This window comes from Sapajus apella, unplaced genomic scaffold (assembly GCF_009761245.1).
Source record: "Sapajus apella isolate SASKATOON/1434 unplaced genomic scaffold, GSC_monkey_1.0 scaffold18, whole genome shotgun sequence".
Classification (NCBI taxonomy): domain Eukaryota; kingdom Metazoa; phylum Chordata; class Mammalia; order Primates; family Cebidae; genus Sapajus; species Sapajus apella.
The window spans coordinates 7521252-7542375 of NW_022436958.1; the positions used below are offsets into that span (position 1 = coordinate 7521252).

Consider the following 21124-nt stretch of genomic DNA (forward strand, 5'->3'; position numbering starts at 1 on the left):
AAACCTCACCAAGAAAGCGAGGATGAGTAGCCTAGAAAGCTGTTTGTGATAGCTTTTTTGAAGGATAATGACTCTGCTTTCCTTTAGCAAAATTTCTGAAATGTTGGCTGTTCCAGCATTTCCAAATTTCAAAGAAAAAAAGAATAACAACATGTAATTGTAACATGGGAATACCGCGAGAACAGCAGTTTGGCAGGAAAAGAAGGTATTTCAAAATAAGGTCCCCAGCAAGAGAAGTTCTGGCAGATGCACAGTTTTGGATCACATTATCCAAACCGTCGAATTCTGGAAGATTTGGGGGTTTTCTTTTGTGGTTCCCATACCCTAAATGGGAGTAGATGTTCATTTTCCATCCAAAGGGCATTGTTTCCCCCTCCTGTTACTAAAGTGAGAAAATAAATATACAAAGGACACCCATTACAATAAGCATCCGTAGCTCTAGAGGTGATTTTTAACACCATAATAGCTGTGTCAGGTATAAAACTTGTATTGGGCTAACGCCTATTCTAACATGTAATACTATTTACTGAAGATCATCTCAGAAAGCCCACTATCCTAACATCTTAGAAAGCCTGGGATTCTAATTCCTCTCTAGCTAGAGCAGTTTTAGCACCAATTAAGTCTCTCAACTGGTTAAGAATGGTACTTAAAGCTAATGCTTTTGGCCTGTGTGTTGAGATTTAAATTGCCTATTGTTATTGAAAATTCTTAGTGTTTGAAAAACATTCTATTTGTTCAGGCTTGAAAGAAAAGATCTCACTTCAATGGAAAAAAAAAAAAAAAACAGAGAAAACATAAAGGAAATATAAGTAAATTCTAGAATACCTGGAAAGCTAGTACATTTCAGGTTAAGGTTAACTGTGGAGGTAAAAATACGTAGGATTAAGACTGATTGATTGCTTTTGTCTCTTATGCAAATCAGATTAAATGTTTTAGAGTTTAAACCCATATCTCTTTTGGCTCTTTTTATTTTCAAATAAAAAGTTTAAGTGGGAATGGAAAAAAACTACTCGTTGGCTTAACATAAATCTTTAAACTGCAGGAAGCTTCACCCTCAAAAAGTACTTGAATCTCTGAGGGAAAAGAAAAGGCTGAATTCTATTTTTCATAAATGATGGATTATTGTACCACACTGTGTATTTTCCAGTAAAGTGTCCTTTTATTTGCACTGTGTGATTACAAGTTTCTAAAAGTATGTGTGGGGTCACTTGGGTGCTGTGGGAAAATGGAAGGAACAGTGTTCTGTTAAAATCAGTAGTGAAATCAGAAGCAAACTATGTCCTGATTATCACAGGCATGTGTTTAAATTTTGCTTTCCTTAATTGGTTATGTTGTATTTACTTAAAATGAATAATTTGGCAAGTTTTTCTCCCTTGACAACAGAAAAGCGTAAACTGTTTTATAAGTTTGGCTGTTAAAATCAGATTTGTAAACCACAATATTCAAAGACTTTTACTGCTGTTTACAGGGTCCCAGTGATGGTCCTTGCTTTATATCCATGCACTTCTTAACATTTTTATTTTGTATTTATAGTGTTTTCAAGTTATTTGGTTAATAAAAAGTATGCTATATATTAAAGACATCTATTGACTTCAACTTCAGCATAAGTCTTCTTAGAACAAAATGAGTGGAATGAATGATGGCACAGGCCTTGTAATTTGACTTGTCATCTGAGGACAATTATTTATGGCATCAGGAAATGGAAGTTGATGTTCTAGTCTGTCTCCAGGAAAGTAATCATTAGAGGCAACTTTGGAGAGTTTGGCTATGTTGAAAACTGTATAATCATATCCAAGACTCTGCTAATTTCTCAGTATGTATGAGAAGGAAACAAGATAAAGCATTTAAAAACATATTTTCATTTTCTTTGAAAAACCAATGCACCTTACACAGAATTTTCACATGTGGAGCCAGATGGTGGTATTGAAGACAATATAATATACATATATGTCTCTCTAATTAAGAATACTATCACAAGAATACCTAGGGGAGTTCCAAAAAGATATAACTCACACTATAATTATTTTCATAATCTAGCATTTATACGTCATGTGTATATATTTTAATTTGCAAAGTACTTTCTAATGGCATCATTTTTACTAGTTCCAAATGGAAGAAAAAAAAAAATACCTTGTTTGGCCCTGCATTTCTTGGCATACTGTCATGGGAAATGCCAAGGTTTTTGAGGTGAGACCAGAAATAGAAAATATTACTTTTGTAACTTATAAAAACTTAGATTGATTATTCTGTGTCATTTCAAAGATGGACTCGAAACCAAAATCGCCCTGAGGCAGAGTTATTCTGAAGGATGTCAAGTGTTTCTTTAGCCTCCAACACTAGAACCCAGACCCCTGGGACTTTCACTACAGCTGTCAGTTGAAGCAGATCATACGTGACTGGTGGTCACTGTAATGACTGAACCTAGAAGGAAAGTTGACAGGATGACACATAAACACACTTTATTAAGATCCTCGGAATGACTATTCCAACTAGACCATTTTGAATTAGTTAATGGCTGATACTCAGGCTTCATAATCTTGTTAAAGCAATTTTTGTTTGCTTGGGTTTTAAGGGCACTTGTTTTTTCTCCAGAATGACCCAAGTTCAGCCCCTCTTCTGGGATCCTTTAGTCTCTAACATTTCCATTTGACTCCTAACTGTGCTGCATTACAACTACACAGGACAGCCAGGTGGGCATGGCAGCTCACACCTGTAATCCCAGTAGCTTGGGAGGCCATGACAGGAGGCTCACTTGAGGTCAGGAGTTCAAGACCAGCCTGGCCAACATGGTGAAACCCCACCTTTATTAAAAATACAAAAAGTAGGCCAAGTGCAGTGGCTCACACCTGTAATCCTAGCACTTTGGGAGACTGAGGCAGGCTGATCACTTGAGGTCAGGAGTTCAAGACCAACCTGGCCAACATGGGTAAAACCCTCTCTCTACTAAAAATACAAAAATTGGCTGGGCATGGTGGCGCTTGCCTATAATCCCAGCTACTCAGTAGGCTGGGGCTGGAGAATTGCTTCAACCCAGGGGGCGGAGGTTGCAGTGAGCCAAGATCGCACCATTGCACTCCACCCTGGGCAACAGAGCAAGAGTCCATCTTGAAAACAACAACAACAACAGCACAAAATTAGCCAGGCATAGTGGTGCATGCCTGTAATTCCAGCTACTCAGGAAATTGAGGTATAAGAATCACTTCAGTCTGGGAGGTGGAGGTTGCAGTGAGTTGAGATTGCACCATTGCAATCCAGCCTGAGTGACAGAGGGAAACTATTGTCTCAAAAATAAATAAATAAATAAATAATAAAAATAAATAATTACGCAAGCCATATACATTTTATGCACAACAGTTAAACCCAGCACTGCCATGCATATAGTAGGTGGTCAGTGTATGTTTATTTTTTATTATCTTCTAGCACGGTCCAAAATGAAACATATATGTAATGTAAAATCTTCTAGTAGCGACATTTTAGGAAGTAAAAAGAAACAATTTAAATAATGTATTAATAAGATATTTTATTTAGCTGAAAACATCCAAGACATTATTATTTCAACTTATGGCTCAAGCTGCATTTCAAGCTTCCATAGCACCAAGTAACTAGTGGCTACATTGGATTGAACAGGTCTAAAGCAGTGCTTTTCACACTATTGAGATACACAGAGAAAATCATAATACTTGTATAACACACTGGTGGAAGCTGCTCATAGCTGAAGAATATATAGTACAACTGCCCCAAGGACTCAGGCTATCTTGGTCCTGCCTAAATTACCCTTAGAGCAGAGGGCATCCGTTAACTCTCACACCTATAGAACCCATTTTTAAAAATTTAATTTAAAAATTTTTAAATTTTACTTTAAGTTCTGAGATACATGTGCAGAGTGTACAGTTTTGTTACATAGGTATATGTGTGCCATGGTGGTTTACTGCATCTATCAACCTGTCATCCAGGTTTTAAGCCCCTCATGCATTGGGTATTTGTCCTAATGCTCCCCTTGCCCTCCACACCCCAAAAGGCTCCAGCGTGGGTTGTTCCCCTCCCTGTGTCCATTCTTAAAAGCCCAATAGCTGAGAAGCTATCCACCTTTCTCATGTGATAGTCATTGTACTTTTATTACCAATTCATTTAAAAAATAGATAGCTCATGACGGATACATAGATGATAGATATGTATGAGATTATATATATATATAATACACACACACACAAATTATACTCTAAGTTCTGGGGTACATGTGCAGAACGTGCATTTGCTGCATCCATCCCCATCATCTACATTAGGTATTTCTCCTAATGCTATCCTTCCCCAATCTCCCCACCTCTGCTATCCCTCCCCTAGCCTCCACCCACCGACAGGCCCTGGTGTGGGATGTTCCCCTCCCTGTGTCCCTGTGTTCTCGTTGTTCAACACTGATTTATGAGTGAGAACATGCGGCATTTGGTTTTCCATTCTTGTGTCAGAAGAAGACATCTTGAATGTGTTTAAGAATACGCTTGATGAAAACCCAGGCCTTATGCATTATATTCATCCCTGAATTCAGAGCCTTTAGCATGGAGCCTGATTAGCAGACATTCAGTGAATATTTTTTTCTGGAAGGAATTTTACATGCACCTGACTTTGAAGATAAATCTGAGGCTAGGAAGCTGAGGAGAGGGGCCTAATGAAGACGTGGAGAAAATTTGAAGCAAATTATGTTTCTGAATTTTACCTAGAACTAGTAGTAATTATAAATCAATAAGGAGAGTAAGAAATTCTGCTTCAGAAAAATAAATCACTTTGGGTTAATATAAAAAAGAAGATTGACAAAATTATTCAAACAAGCAGGATCTTCAGAAATGCCTGCATTAGCTAGAGATACTATATAACCAAATTTAATTGAAATGAACAGTGCTAAAGAGTTGTCTCCTGTAGTTTAGAATGAATTTTTCTTTACTCTGGCCATGATTTTGTGTATAAATACAAATGGGGAATTATCCATGTAAAGATTATCATGCTAAATATAAGGAAATGAAGGTGAAAATAAATTGTGAATATATGGAGCTAATCTCATTCTTACTGTACATTCACGTTGCAACAGGACTAATACTTTTATGTGAGCAAATTTTACTCATATGCCTTGTTCTAGACAGAAGAGCCTGAGCTATTAATTCAGGTAGTTGTTTCATAACTACTGTTTTCTATTCAGATTTGCATAAAGTAATAATCATAAAGAAGAAATTTACTGAAAGCCTCTGATTCTTTTTTAAATCTTCAGTGTTCAGGCTGCATCATAGTGCTTCTGATACAAGCGACAAAAATCGAGTTAAAAGCAGATTAAAGAAGTTTATTACCCGAAGACCTTCCCTGAAAACTCTGCAAGAAAAAGGACTTATTAAAGGTACAGGTCATTTTATACTTGTACTGTAACTGTGATAAATGAATGTGCCTCTGTGTTCACAGCTAATCAGCTCTAAAGGAATATTATAATACTTTATTCTTCTTAGGTTCCTTATTAAATTTCCTACTCTATAACAGAGAAGAAAAATAATTGTCCAGAAAACAGATCCTGAGGAAATAAAGAAGGTATCATGGGAACACTGAACAGTATACTTAGTTTTGCCCTGAGAGGATCTGTGTTCTGCACGAGGAACAGAGAAAGAATATTCTAGTGGCCTGTTAGAATGATCCCATGTCCTCCTGTGCCTGGGCAGTTCCAGTTCACACCTGGGACTTAGTCAGTATGAACCAGCTCATTTACTAACCCAGCCCTTTTCCCTATCAGAAATTTCCTGATTTGGATAAAAGCTTATCTGATCACCCTAGTCATAGTCTGAAGTAAGGCTGGGAAGAAAGTCTAAGACAAACACATGTAATGAAAACGTATGGAAATTGAGAACTGGCAATCTGAAAACTCAATCCAAACTTATACAACTAGGTAGTTTTACAGAATAGATGATTGTAAGAATAGATGCTTGCCACCAGAATAGAAAATCATGGTCTCTGACATTAGACTAATTGGATTACCAGCCATTCATTTTAACATTGATCAAGTTACAATCTTCTCTGAGCCTCAGCTTTCTTATCTGTTAAATGGGGATACTTATATACATCACTGAGAGGAATAAATGACATAGCCTATGGGAAGCATTCAACAGAGCTTCTGGAACAAAAGTAAGTATTCTATGAACGCCCTCTGCTTATTAACATGGTTGTTATTCATTATTGTTGGTATTGCTGTTAGTGTGTCAGATAGATGAAAGGATAGATGGTTACACAGAACCAGTGATTCGTACATTTCTATAACTGGAAATTACCTTATAGAATATATAGGCTATAAAAACAAGAAAACATATGCATGAAGTTCATTATTCTCTGTATTTTTCAATTTTCTAGCTTATGGGTACCTTTTGAAAATTAAATATAAGAATTTGTAAAGGGGTGAAAAGAAACTCCTAACCCTGGGAAAAAAGCTGAAAGGCTAATCTTTATAGAAATCAAAAGGTGATTTAATAAGTGATCGTTTCTCAGGAAAAGGGCAAAGCAGGTCCTAATTTTTTCAGCATTACTTAAAATGACAAGTGTTTAAATAATTTATAATAACTGTACGATCTATCAGTTTCAGTCTGTTTTGAAACAGGTGAGCAGATCAGAAAAATTAGCTGGCATTCTGAACCAATTGTAGAAGGTGAAATTTCATGAAGCAAAAGCATACACATTGCTAATAGAATAGAAAATTCTTAGGACAGAAGCATTTAGAGGTAAAACTGGGACCCTGGTTTAAATCAGACTTGCCTCAGACTTTTACCCGCTGATGTATAGTACTTTTCTTAGTTGTAGACAGTAATTGACCCTCTATAGATTTAACTTCACTTAAGAGTATTACTAGTACCCTCAATTCTACTTCACAATTCATCCTATGGATGATCATTTTCTTAGGAAAGATTCAGTTGCAGGTTAACTGTCATCTTGAAAAATATATAACTAGCTAAGCAGCCAATAATCCCAGTTTTACATAATATCCAAGATTTCATGACTGTGGCAAAATAAAAGGGGTTATACTTCAGTGGCAGGGTCTGGCTCCATGTGAAGTGCTGAAGAATTAATTACTACAGTGCTCTAGAATTGGTCTCAGAAAGCATTAGGGAAGGTGGATGGCTAATGCAGTTTTCATACTGAAGAACTGGAACCGCTAAACACACTCTGATTCATGCATTTCTTATCTTAGAGCTCCATTAAATTTTCACCATAACTGACCAATGAGTCAGTATTCATTAGTAAGGCTATGGAAAATCTATGTAAAATTCTGATTTGATAAGCTTCCATTGTTGTCTTCAGTGGAATTTTTTTTTTTTTAAGTAAAGATCAAGTTATGCAAATATAGTCACTTCTTGGGCTTGTTTCAGGTTTAACTATGAAACTTTTTTCAAGGCTTTTACTAAATTGTTCTTTTTTTTTTTTCCAACTCAGTAAAAGGCCTTAAACCAATTTTTAAAAATACCTGGCTAGTCACATTTAGTTCTTTAATCCATTTTTTTTTTCCTTGTGCTTAAGGCAAAGACTTAGAAAAACAATAAAATAAGTATTCTTAATCAGTTAAGAAAAATTACATAAAATAAATTAATGATTAATGGTTAAATGGTTAATTTTTCCAAGCAAAATTACTTAGCTCTTTCAAAGAGGAAATATTTAGAAAGAGGAATAATGGCTTCAGAATTGCTCTTCAGCTCATTTGGCCAGAGAATCTGTATTATATTTTATACACTGTCTAACCTTCCAGATTTACACAAAAGGCCTCCATTACCAAGGTTCAGGAAAGCTGTGCTTGGTAACCTGGGTCTTACAATTGTGCTTCCTGAGACCTGGGAGGGATTCTGCAGGGCCATGTCAATTTTCAAAGTGTTTACTCTTTCATATAATTTGCCAATAGGTTGAGGAGACTTGGCTTTGAATTCAAGCATCCTGTATTGAGCACGATAGGGGCAGGAAGGGTTAATATTTTATGGACCCTATAATGTCCATCAGAGTCATGTACACAAAACACTTAATGTGAAAAGAGAACTTGCCCCAATGTCACACGATCTAAACTCAATCACAAACCCTTTCTTCAAAACCTGTCTTTTGGATTCACAGAGACATGACCAATATGTGGTTTCATTAGCTAGAACCTAGACTTGGAAACAGTCACTTAATGGTGCTGTATTTTCTAAAAACACTTTTTTTTTTTTAGACAGAGTTTCACTCTGTCACCCAGGCTGGAGTGCAGTGGCATGATCTTGGCTCACTACAACCTCTCTCTCCTAGGTTCTTGCGATTCTAGTACTTCAGCTCCTGAGTAGCCGGGATTTCAGGCATGCACCACCATGCCCCACTAATTTTTTTTTTTTTTTTTTTTTTACTAGAGATGGGGTTTCGCCATGCTGGCCAGGCTGGTCTCGAACTCCTGGCCTCAAATTATCTGTCTACCTCGGCATCTCAAAGGGCTGGAATTACAGGCATGACCCACCACACCCAGACCTGTATTTCCTAATGTCTTTAATATGACTAAAGAGAAGGACACGTTATGATGTCAAACAAAGTGAGTCAGAAGAAAATTCTGAATGACTGGTTTCTCAATGAAAAGAAATCTTAATAGCACAGGTGGCTTAAGCAAACATTGCGCCATTGCAGGGGTAGCTTTGGAAAAGTTCTCCAAGTGCACTCAAGTTTGCCAAGGAATGGTGAGCCCTTTTTAAATATATGAGTTTATTACCATTGAACATCGCACTGGGAACAAAACTTGAATCCATTTAATATATAAATTATACGCAAAAGTGTCCATTTTAGGGTGGTAGATATGTTTGTAAATATCCTCAACTACTTTTGGAACTGGTGTAACAGATCTTTAGTTTTAACCCAACAGCCTTATGTCATCTTTCAAATAACAGAATGGACAGCCGAGATTAGGTAATACATTTTTTAGAGAAGATAACAGTTGTTTGGCTTTTTAGGAGCAATTGGTATGTCCTTATGTCAAAATAATAGCATCAGAGAGGATTCTGTGTTTAGAATCCTTTTCTAGTTAAGGACAAAACCATACTGGATGGCATTAACAGAAACTGAAATTAGTATCATACTACTTATTTTCAAATCAGTATATTATAAAATCTGCTTAAAGAATAAACAGCACACCTCAGGGATTGATGATAAGCAGAAGTGCTTTCCAGCCTGATCTTAGTGTTGCCCCCTAAGGGGTGCCACTTTGAATAGTTTCTATTTATAATTCTGGTGATTGGATTCATACCTACATCCTTGTTATTTAGGGTGAAAGTTGGTTTGTTTTGTCAATGTCCTTCTTATCTTCAATATTGTAATGTCTTACTTTATCTGTCTTAGACAGTGCTTTAGGTTTCTGCTGCAATCGGCATGAATTTTACTCAACTACACCAAGCCTCATCTTCTTGTCGTCTTGTGTTTTTGTTTGTTTGTTTGTTTGTTTGGAGATGGAATCTCGCTTTATCACCCAGGCTGGAGTTAGTGGCATGATCTCAGTTCACTGCAATCCCTGCCTCCCAGGTTCAAACAATTCTCCTGCTTCAGCTTCCTGATTGGCTGGGACTACAGGCGCACTCCACAACACACACCACTACTCCCTGCTAATTTTTTGTATTTTAGTTGATATGGGGTTTCACCATGTTGCAGAGGATGGTCTTGAACTCTTGAGCTCAGTCAATCCACCCACCTCAGCCTCCCAAAGTGCTAGGATTATAAGCATGAGCCACCATGCCTGGCCCTACTTGATTCTTCTCACCAGATACTTATGGTCAAATACAGCTCATCCCACAGCCTGCATTAGCTTTCTCCACAACCATGCCTACATCTCTACTTAATGTTTCGTTAACCCTAGAAAATGTAGCCATAATAAGCCTAAGATGAAGAATTTAGTGCCACCTTCTTCTCTCATCTCCTCTGCCTCTTCTATTCTACTTCTATGTCATACAAATTTCTTTCATTTTACTTGTTTTTATAATTATGGCTTCTTTATAGGTAAATTTTAAAAGTTAAAAATAAAAAATAAAAAAAAATGGCTGAGCACGGGTGGCTCATGTCTGTAGTCCAGACATTTTGGGAGGACAAAGGAGGAGGATTGCCTGAGGTCAGGGTTTGAGATGATCCTGGGCAAGATAAAGAGACCCTGTCCCTCTACAAAAAGTGAAAAAAGTTAGCGAGGTGTGGTGACACATGTCTGCAGTCCCAGCTCCATGGGAGACTGAGGCAGGAGGGTTGCTTAAGCCCAAGAGGTTAAGGCTACAGTGAGCTATGATCACATCACTGCACTTCATTCAGCCTGGGTGACAGAGTGAGACTCCCTCTCTTAAAAATCAATCAAATATTCAGTCAATCAACATTCATACTATTATGCTTACATAGGTTTACTGTAGCACCACATAGACTTCCCTGTTCTTAAAACATCATAACTCCTGTGACTCTCAAAGGGTAAGGCTCCTGATTATTATGAAAAGTGTCTCCTATCTTTTACATTTGAGGGTCATATTAACAATTTTATGCTGTTTCACATTACCTCCATGGGTTTTTCATATTTTGGACTAAGTGGTGAAACAAATTAACAATAATCAATTTTATTTTAGTCATGTAAATATTAGCAAACTTTTGGCCAAGTTATATGCCAGATTGGATTGACATATCCATGGGGGTACATGCTATGAATTATGGGCCACTCCAGTTATACTGTTGTTTCTTCCAACCCTTATGCTCTATCATTTTCTTATAATCATGCTATCTTTTAGTTTGATTCATTTTTCCATTTTGAATTTCCTGCACAGATTTCTTCCTCTACCCAGAGTGCTCCTTTGTTCTTGTTTTTTGAGCCTTTGTGTCATCATGTGCTTTTATTCTCTCAAACTCTGTATTCTAGTCTACGACTCCTTGCTTTTTTCCCTTGAATATCTTCTTCTAAAGTCCTTTCAGCCTCTTTCTCCAGTTTGCACTGGTTGCTCTCCAGCCGATTACCCTGTTATTTCTTTTCAAAGCTCCTCTGTTAGATCCACTGTCTTCTGGATCCCATGCCTTTTCTTTATTTCTCTCATCCCTTCTATTACTCTGTCACAGTTTCCATGAACCCATTTGGAATTCATGAGTCCTCAACTGTCTAAAAATACCTTCAGTAGGCCCACACAGTTCATCAGCAGCTTAGTTGGTTATAAAATTCCATTCCCTGTCGAATACTGAGATGCAGAGTCCCCTCTTTAAATTGTTTCACTCCTATCATTGTTACTTTGAATTTCTCTCTCTCAAAGTCATTAAAGGTTCTTGGTCTTTATTTTGAGAGTCTATAATCAAGATAATGTATATAGTTGACAGAATTTTTAAATTTTATTCTGCTTCGCACTTAATTTTAAGAATTAGGATTCATTTTTAATACTGGAAATTTTATCTTTTTGTTATCACATTGTTACATTCCTCCCACCTGTTTTCTCTGTTTCCTATGCTGAGATCTTTTTTATGTGACCATAAGATCATCTGGATTGATAGTTTCATTCAGTGTTATCTTTTCTCAAATTTTGAAAACATTCTCAGTTTTGTTCCCCAATATTTACATTATTTTAACTTTAGCAATCATGTTTTCAATTTTATAGATTTGTTTCACATTCTTTCTTTTTTTGCACATCTCATTTCTCACATATCATGAAAACAAAAAGTGTGTTGACGACTCTACCCCGATATAATAGTGAGGATGGCACAGAGAACTCAGTACATATTTGGAAATTAAATAAGAAGGAAAAGTAGATATCTTTTCAAACCTGAGGACATAAATTAGATTTTGTTGTTGGTTTCAGAGTTTTGTTTTTATTTTAAATTGTTCTCTTCTGGTCTTTAAATGATCAATTTCATCTATTGTCCTTTTCTTTCCTTTATTTGACTCATTCTATTTTTATCAAATTAGTGACTTTGCCCAAATATCTGATGGGCAATGGTTGTCCACTCTTATTAAAGAATGAGTATCCATACAGACTGGCTAGAGCTCTGAATACATAAGTAGACCTGGTCAATGATACGGTTTTGCTTTAGGGTGATCTGTCAGTGCATCCCACACTTATCCGATACCTCAAATATCCTATATTTTCAAAGATGCAGGATGCTTTATATTCTCTTGAAAATTGACTCAATCTTACTGATGATGGTCAATTTTTCAACTCCATTTTATAACTAAGAAAAACGAGGAGGAAATATCTCAGATTATTTTACAGTATAGCAGCTTAGGAATATGACCAAGCCAGGCTTGAAGCTGGATTCTGAGATTTACCAGCTATTAACTTAATATCTGGTTTTTGGCCTTCTTCTTTATGAAACTTACATAAAAAGTTTAAATGAAATGAAATATGGGAAAATGGTGCTCAGCTTACCCTGGATACCCCACAACTGTTTCTCCCTTTCTTTTTCGATTCTTCCTTTCTTCTTTCCTTCATTTCATCTTGCCTTTCTCATTATCTTTCTTTCCCTTCTCCTTTTTCCTCTTCCTTATCTAGGTGCACAGAAGAAGTTATGACCAAGATGGCCCTAGGAAATCATTCTGTGAAGTATTTGTTTAAAGCCTGACAAATCATTCGAGGCAAGCATGTAGAGAAAACAGCAGTGATTCACTTACTTCAAGAAGTACATTGATACGTACATTGATAACTTGGGCTTGGCTTATATTTCTCTTTTTGGTAATTTTAATCATGCTCTTTATACATAAATGGGCATTAGCTCATTTTTCTTTGCTAACTACACTCACTTATATAGTGTCATGCAATGGCTGGAACATTTAAGTAATTACTCACACAGACATAACTAATTGCTTAAGGTGTCTGCTATAAAAAAAAGTCTTTGAAAAATTATAGTTCTTTTTAAAATATGTCAATTATATTGAGAAATAAAAAAAAGATTTGCCATTCAAATTGCAAATACAAGCTATCATCCCTAGATTTAACAGTTGTGTTTATGAATAGCAAAATCATTGAGTTAAGAGAAAAGTATTTTTAAATAATTTGTTAGAACTGATATATGACAGAGTAACGTAATTGTCACACTGTTGATTTAGGCAAAATATATATGAGCAACACTGTAATATAGCTTTGAGTAGAGACATGCTCGAACTTTGCCACTTTATCAGTGTTAGTCTGAGAATAACTATATTTGAATTTATATACTAGGGCATGGGCCTATCATTGCTTGGGCCTGAAATACTCTTGCAACTTCCACAATATGCACTAATGTGCTTAAAAATTATATTGTAAATCTTCTTTTTAAAAAAACTTCTTTATGGTTCAAAATTGAACTGTGATCTTTACGTGTGAGCTGTGTCATGATTTAGTATTAGCCAAAATTAATAGCCAACCTTAAGCTTCTTTATCTTGGCCTACAAGCTTCCTGGTTCCTTTGCATTTATACTTCCCAGGCAGTTTCTGTTATTTAAAGACTCTTGGGAGCAAATGTGTTGGTAATACAGTACCACATAGCTAGCTTTTGTTCAGTAATGAGATACAGGTCACCATGAGAGATGGAGAAATGTTGGGGAAAGGGTGCACCTGGGTAGTAGGTTAAGCCCATGTCTTCTAAAAGAAACCATCCAGATCTTATGAGATATTAAAAGCAGAATAGCTTTGGAGCAAACTAGAGAAAATGAGGTCCAGAAACAGGAGCAAATTAGGTAAAGGGAGAAGAATGAGCCAGAGTGATAAATCGGCTTCCCTGTAGTTGAGGAATTTATTTTCTTATGGGGACAGATCTTTTTATACAGATGTTAGTACGATTGTAATATTTGAGATGGTGACTTACATACACTTGATTTTCTTTTTATCTACAAAGAAAATAGAAAAAAATTTTCTTTTATCTACAAAATGGTTTTGCCATTAAATGGTATGTAACTCACTATACTTTATGTGTTAGCAAACAACGATGCTAACAATTCTCCTTTTCTTCCTTTAAATTACATTTCTTTCACATTAAGTCAAGCCCTCAAGATGTTTCCCTTTTCTCAAGTAAAAGAAAATGCCTGATAATACCAGGCTTTAGTCATAAAACTGACCCAATGCCTAGTAATAGCTATGCTTAATGCTGGGGATATAAAATGAAAAAAACTCAATTGATTCAAAACCAGCATATTGGCATTTTGTTTTCAGCCAGTGACCCCTAAAACCCATACTAATTTTTGCCGTGGCAGCAGATTCTGGATTTATTTATTCTGTGAACTATGTATCTTTAAAAGATTGCCCAGAATTCTGTCAAGCCCTATAGGGTTACATGAATCTGGTGCCAGTTTGAAATAATGTATTTGAGCCTTCCAGTTTGAGGACTGATGAGTTTCCATAAAATAGGAAGAAATAGATCATACACATCAATCAGGAAGCAGTAACAAGAGGAGGCAGGCCTTGTTTCATCATGTGACTCTATGCCATGTTTTAAGCATATCCCGTGCTCTAACTCAAATCTTTGTGTGTCTGTGTGTGTGTGTGTGTGTGTGTGTGTGTGTCTAAATTATAAAGCAGATACAAAACCTCCCCTTCCACCCCCAACATTGCACCAAAGTTGATGTGCTCTCGGAAGCATATCCTCAACTAGTTGGAGATGACCAAAAGTCAGGTTAAGGTGGTATTTCCTCCTTTGTCAGAAGTCTGCTGCTCTCTGGAGAGATGGCCCATGACTGTTTCAGTCCTCTAATCACATCCTAAATCTTTCCTCTGTGAAACCACCTGATGAGAAGGAAAAGATGCAGGACCCTTGTCAGTGTTCAAAAGAATCCCCTTTCTAAAGGTTAGCATTTATTATTGATACCCTGCTGTTCTCCAGCAGGTGTTCTCGTACCACATGGTTCCCTCCTGACTCCTAAAGCCAGCTTCACAAGCAGTGGAAGATTCTTCAGCTTAGTTCTTGTTAGCTTTTCAGGGCCTCCATAGACCTACGAACAGTATCCAAAGCCAGTGCCAGATGCTGCTTTCTCCTCTGAAATTTGTATAATTCTACTGCTCACACCAAGTACTAGATGGTGATTCCATTGTGTGGGGAGGTGAATAATTGAGGGAGAAGAAAGCAGAAGTTAATCCAGACCTGGATATGGATTATTGAACAAATGTATGAATGAATGCTGCTCATATAGTGAGACAATTTGAATTTTCCATTGTATTCAAGAAAGGAGGGTTCACTCCTTCCTCACTTATGATATGAATGGGATTTAGGAGTTCACATTGTGTGTAAGTTGAACGTATCTCTAAAGATAGTACATCAGAGCTCTCACGACTCAGATATCTTCATTAGGGACCCCATTCAGCAGATGTGTTAGACTGCTATGAGCAAAGGAAATATTAATATCCACAATTCATTTTGACATCCTAAGATTAAGAGAGCACTCTTTTATTTCCTTTAGCATCGCTGACAGTTTGGCCTACAAATCTTTTTTCTCCAAATTCATGTCTGTTATAAATCAACAACATTTCATAAATTTCCAAGATTCAAAAAATAAAGAAAAGAACTTGCATTATTTCGTTTCAGGGGCCCAAATTTAGTTCAATATAAAAAGCATCTCCCTTTGGACTTGTTACCCTACCTGACTAGTGATAATGAAAATTAACTGGGCCTCTATAAAACTGAGTCATCTGGAAAAATAAGTCCCTTTTGTTAAACTGCTCTTCCTGCATTTTCTGTTCTTTGTGGGAGGGAGGCAAGAGGCCATTTCAGAATTTGGGTAGTCAAAATTGGTAGTCTGTCAGTATTAGTCAAATTGCAATAGGGAGAGGTATATCCCCCAGCTTTTCTTTGACTTGACTATATTGCTTTAAGTGTGTTTTATCAAAGCATTTTCTGGGGCAACGGATCTGAAAACATAAACTTTATGTAGCATTGCTCCTCCTTAGATATTTCCCTTTAATATGTCTTTTCTTTTTGAAGATAAAATAAAAGTACATAAAAGAGTTCTGGGAATAGGCAGCTATATGTCATAAACACCCTTCACTCCCCCTCACCCAGAGCTCCCACCCCCCAAAATTTGGAAATGATTTGATTGAAGTGATGACTGCCTTGATCTTGTTTGAATACTCCTTCTTCATTATCTTATTCTCTCTATGGGAGGCAACAACCCTGTCACAGAGTCATTCCTGGGAGGGAAAGAGGTATTTCTAGCAACCATATTTTCCAAACGCAAAATTGAGACACATGGCCTGACAATGCCATAATATTTGAAGTAGGGGCTGTGCTCAAAGATCCAGAACATATGGTTGAAAGAGTTTTCTTATAAAAAGCAGCCATTTAAGACACTTTCTAGATTCTTATTCACAAAAGGCTCATTCCTCCATCCCTTTTATTCTCATTAAAAAATATTACCCGCAGATCGGAAGACCGACCAGTTTTCCCTCAAATTTGCTTTTTTGCCAGCTTGAGAACCACCCTGTTGACTAAAAAGTTAAATGCACAGCCATCAAGAAAGAAATGCAAACCAGACTGCCAAACATATTATGAATATATTGCTCTTCTTAAAAATGCTAGTTGGTTTTTCATACTGGAGTATTGACTAACTGTCTGTGTTTGATGTATGGTTTACCAGCCTGATGTCGACTTATGGTTAGAGCTTAACTTGTTAGTTCTGCTTTTGCAGCCAATTCAGAATAACTACAGATGCCTCGAGATATTAAAATTGACTGCTCAAATGGACTCAGTGTGGGAGTTTCATTGGTTTTAAATTGATAACAGCTGAAAGAGTGAATGATTAAAGTGTACATGGGCATAGGACACAGCTCTTTCACAGAAACACTTGTGAACAGACTTCAGTAGTGTGAGAATTTTTTCTTTCTTTTTCTATTGTAGTTATTTTTAAGCCACCTTGAGTTAAATTTTAAAAGTGCTCAGGAATATTCAGGAGCCTAGAGGAGAAATAATTCCTGAGACCCAGATAAATTTTGATGAAGTGGCTTTCTATTCTATAGGGAACATTTAAAGTTAAGTAGCATTCCATAAGGTGGTAATTGTGTCTATTTCCCAGGCATTTAAGTTAAGTAAGCTGTGTAGGAAGTATAAACTGTCATAATAGAAGGGTTAGGGTGTTGTGTACATCTCTTTCTTCAACTCATAAAAACTGAAGCTCCAAAGTGCCTTATCACAGATAAGTCAAACAAAGCCTCTCCTTTGCTTTCCTATTCTCCTAGGAACAGTTATTATTATTTTCATTCTTTAAAAAGATGTTCTGAATATTTGCTTGTCACATGGAGAAAAAGAACACAAAAGAGAAATTAAAAAAATTTTCTCCCCTTCCTTAAATCAGCAATAGTTATATAAAACAGACTTTATGAAAATTTTCCTTCACCATTTAATAGTAGCTTAAGGAAAAAGCACAGTAAAGAAAAGAATTAAGAGAAATGTAAAGAAGTTTATGGAAAAGAAATACCTGTTTATAATACAGACATTCTTCAACTTAATATTTTTCTAAGAGTTAGGTGCCCTCACTATAATATAGTGTGACCTATCTCCTTTGTTTCCAAATGTCTGCTAGTATTTTACCTTTGATATTCTATCAGGATACATAGAAGAACTTTATATGGGTAACTGCTTAAAAGCATCAATCTAAAATAACTTATTAAAGTGAGATTTGTTGACAAAATATAAGGCCATAGAGTATATATCCATTTCACATATTCATTTTTTTTAAAAATTGAATCATTGTACCTAGCTAGCATGTCCCCACATATTTAGCAAATGTTTACCTTATGTTAATTACAATTTGTGGAATAAGAGATTTAGATATTTGACAGTAACGTTAGTGAATAGTGATATATATGTTCAGATGTAAGAAAATCAAATTATGAAGGATGTCCTGACTTTAAAAAAACAAGCCACAAATATCCTGGTCAGTGTTTACAAGAAAATGTGTTACATATTTACTGTTCAAATTTTGCCCAAAATTGTGTATATACCTGGACCCAATCTTAAAATTGCCTAACTCAAGTTGCCTTCGAGTAGCATACAGCCAGTGAATCATGCTTTTGTTGTGATAGACAGCTTGTGCAGATAGCCATCTAAGAACCCGCTACAAAGAATGTTTTCATAGGATGTAATTCCTTTAGATATGTAGAACAAAAGAGAGAAATTACATTCTCTTTCAACAGTTGTTCAGCTCCAATTTTTTAATGATTTTTTTTTAATCCATATGAGACAGGAGGGAGATTTTAAAAGAGATGTCATCTAAGTTAAATATACGTGAGGGTCATTAACTTGAATATATCACTCCTAACATGTCCCTTTGAACTTGGAGCTCAGGTTCTTAGGAGGAAAGAAAGGATGGAGCTGGAAGAGGCCTGGTCTCAGTTAACTTCACAATGAAGGAAACTTTCACATGACAAGAGGCTGAGAAATAAGCCGATGGTATAAAAATGATATCTTGAGGATATCTTAATATGGTGAGATTCCAAATACTCTAAATTTCAGAAGAGCCATTGCTCTCTTAGACTCTCTCATAATTTATACCACCTTATACATTCATTCATTCCCTGAACAGTGAAAAATGATGTTTGCATCTTTTGTGACTTCACACTTTAAATGCATTGAGGTCTTGAGCATGTTACAATGTATACATCTTTAAAAAAGTTATTGGCATAGGAGACCATTTGATATTATATAAAGAATTGGACAGGAACTCACTCAATGCCTTTTAAAAAATATGTCAAAAGAAGAAGTGAGAGACTGTTTTGCTTATAAATCTGTTAACATAATTACCAGTTGAAGAAATCATAAACATTTTAGAAAGAAAAGCAAGGTTAGAACCTCACTTCATCAAAAACAGCATTCCCAATTATGTCAGATACCTCCAATTATCTAGCATAAGTTTCCTGTATTCACGTATGCAGGCAAGCCCCTTTAATCAGAAAGATCATATATTTGTAGTATGAAGGAATAATCTTGAAGAAAAATAACATTGGTTAGAAATATACTACCAAACACATGAAGAGAGACAACCAGATCTGTATGTGAGGTTATGCTCAACTTGAGATGCCACAGAGATTCTGAAGGTGGCTATGCAGTGTAGGAATATAAATATTCCAAATGTGACTACACAGTGTAGCAGCTGAGTGGACTTTTCCACAGATGAGACCACTGCCTGGATGTTTATGCTATACCATGGAGGACAGGATGGGAAGCAGAAGCTTTTGCCAGGGAACTGTGGCCTCAAATGTATTAACCTGGCAGGTGGCAAATAGTGGGTAAAGTGGCACCACAGACTTACTTGATCCAGAACAGAAGGTAGAGAGTAAATGTCCATTGGAGAATGTTTGGGGACACAAGACATGGAATCTGAGGAATTCTAGGAATGGCAGTAAAAGACTTTGGGTTCTGCTAGGTGTGGTGGCTCTCACCTGTAATCCCAACACTTTGGGAGGCTGAGGCGAGTGGATCGTTGGAGGACAGGAATTCGAGACCAGCATGGCCAACATGATGAAACCCCATTTCTACTAAAAATACAAAAATTAGCTGGGTGTGGTGGTGGGTGCCTGTAATCCCAGCTACTCGGGAGGCTGAGGCAGGAGAATCACTTGAACCCACAAGGCAGATGTTGCAGTGAGCCAAGATCGCACCATTGTACTCCAGCCTGGGCAACATGAACAAAACTCCGTCTCAAAAAAAAAAGACTTCAGGATCAAGTCTTCATGGAAAGGACTTCCCTGTGATAACTCAAAGCCATCTGTTCCTGTAATCAGTTATTACAGCATGAATACTAACCAAAACCTAGAGGACGTTTCTGGATTCTATATATATATATATATATATATATATTTTTTTTTTTTTTTTTTGAGATGGAATTTTAGTCTTGTCACCCAGGCTGGACTGCAATGGCACAATCTCAGCTCACTGCAATTCTCCTGCCTTAGTCTCCTGGGTAGCTGAACTACAAGCACCCACCACCACACCTGTCTAATTTTTGTACTTTTAGTAGAGATGGGATTTCACCATGTTGGCCAGGCCGGTCTCACTCCTGACCTCAAGTGATCTGCCTGCCTCAGCCCCGCAAAGTGCTGGGATTACAGGCATGAGCCACTGTGCCCAGCCCTGTGTGTGGGTTCTTTCTGGCCTTGCAGATGCAACTCTCTGAGAAGCTGCCTTGGACATATATGTTGAGCTTCAGTTTCATTTGATGACCAGGAAAATGGACATTGATCAGAGATCTGCTACAGGAGTCTGCACTGATCAATTTGGCATACCATGTGCATGCTGGGAATGGTCTAGGAAGCCTCTGCCTGGGAAGGGCCAGCATTTTGGACCAGCCTTTTGCCCCGGTTATGATCAGCTTAGAATCCTAGATGCAAAGAAGAAAATATGTAGTTCATTCTTGGGAGCAAGAGATACTAGAGCACACTAACTGTATTAGTTTTATATAATGTTTGAGTATATAAAGTACACTTGAAATAATTAAACACATGAAAATAATCTTTTCCTTTTTGTGCTTGAGTGTGTATGATGGGAAATCATAGGTTGCAGTGAAAAACAGGGGCAGCCAAGACTCTTCCTGTTCTATTTAAAATAGCTATAAGCATTTTATTTATTCAGGAAAACAGTGTATTGCAGAATCATAAAGATTACCAAATTTTGAAGTAGATTTAGCTCTGCTACTTACCTGTTTTGTGAATTTGGGCAGGATGATGAAATTTTACACTCTCCAGCTAATACCTCTCAGAACGGGTGATGTTTTATAAGGAACAAGTGTGTAGCAAACAACAGCTATTAATGTTTATCCTCCACTCCTAATTCTCCTTAGTTTTTCATGCCAGTCCTTTCCCTTACTGCAAATAACGTATTCTGAAAATTGCAAAACAGATAATGTGTGGTTTTTTGTGACACTGCATTAAAATACAGTTAAGATTTTGAACACTGTTTGCCTGTACTGTAACTATAGCTTTTCAGGCACTATCCAATGATGAGGGTGAAGAGCTATGTTTGCATTTCTTTGCTACAATTGTGATTGTTATTCATATTGCCTACTGACATATATTCTGAGAGGATACAAAGCTACGTAAAGCAAAGTCCCCAGGAAGTAAGGAAGATAAATGTACAAAAAATATGGTGTAATATATCAGATGTCAAATCCTTCAAGGGGTATTTAGATCACAAATTTGGGGAAATTACAAAT

General features: G+C 36.7%; 1 protein-coding gene across 7 annotated transcripts in view; it reads left to right on the forward strand.

Annotated features, from left to right (window-relative positions):
- ARHGAP15 (Rho GTPase activating protein 15) overlaps nt 1-21124 on the forward strand; it is a 637215-nt gene that overhangs the window by 349322 nt on the left and 266769 nt on the right. For all 7 annotated transcript variants that reach the window (XM_032286210.1, XM_032286212.1, XM_032286217.1 and 4 more), the window contains one exon: nt 5258-5380. In XM_032286210.1, the coding sequence (XP_032142101.1) occupies nt 5258-5380 (123 nt within the window). The remainder of the gene's footprint in view (nt 1-5257; nt 5381-21124) is intronic.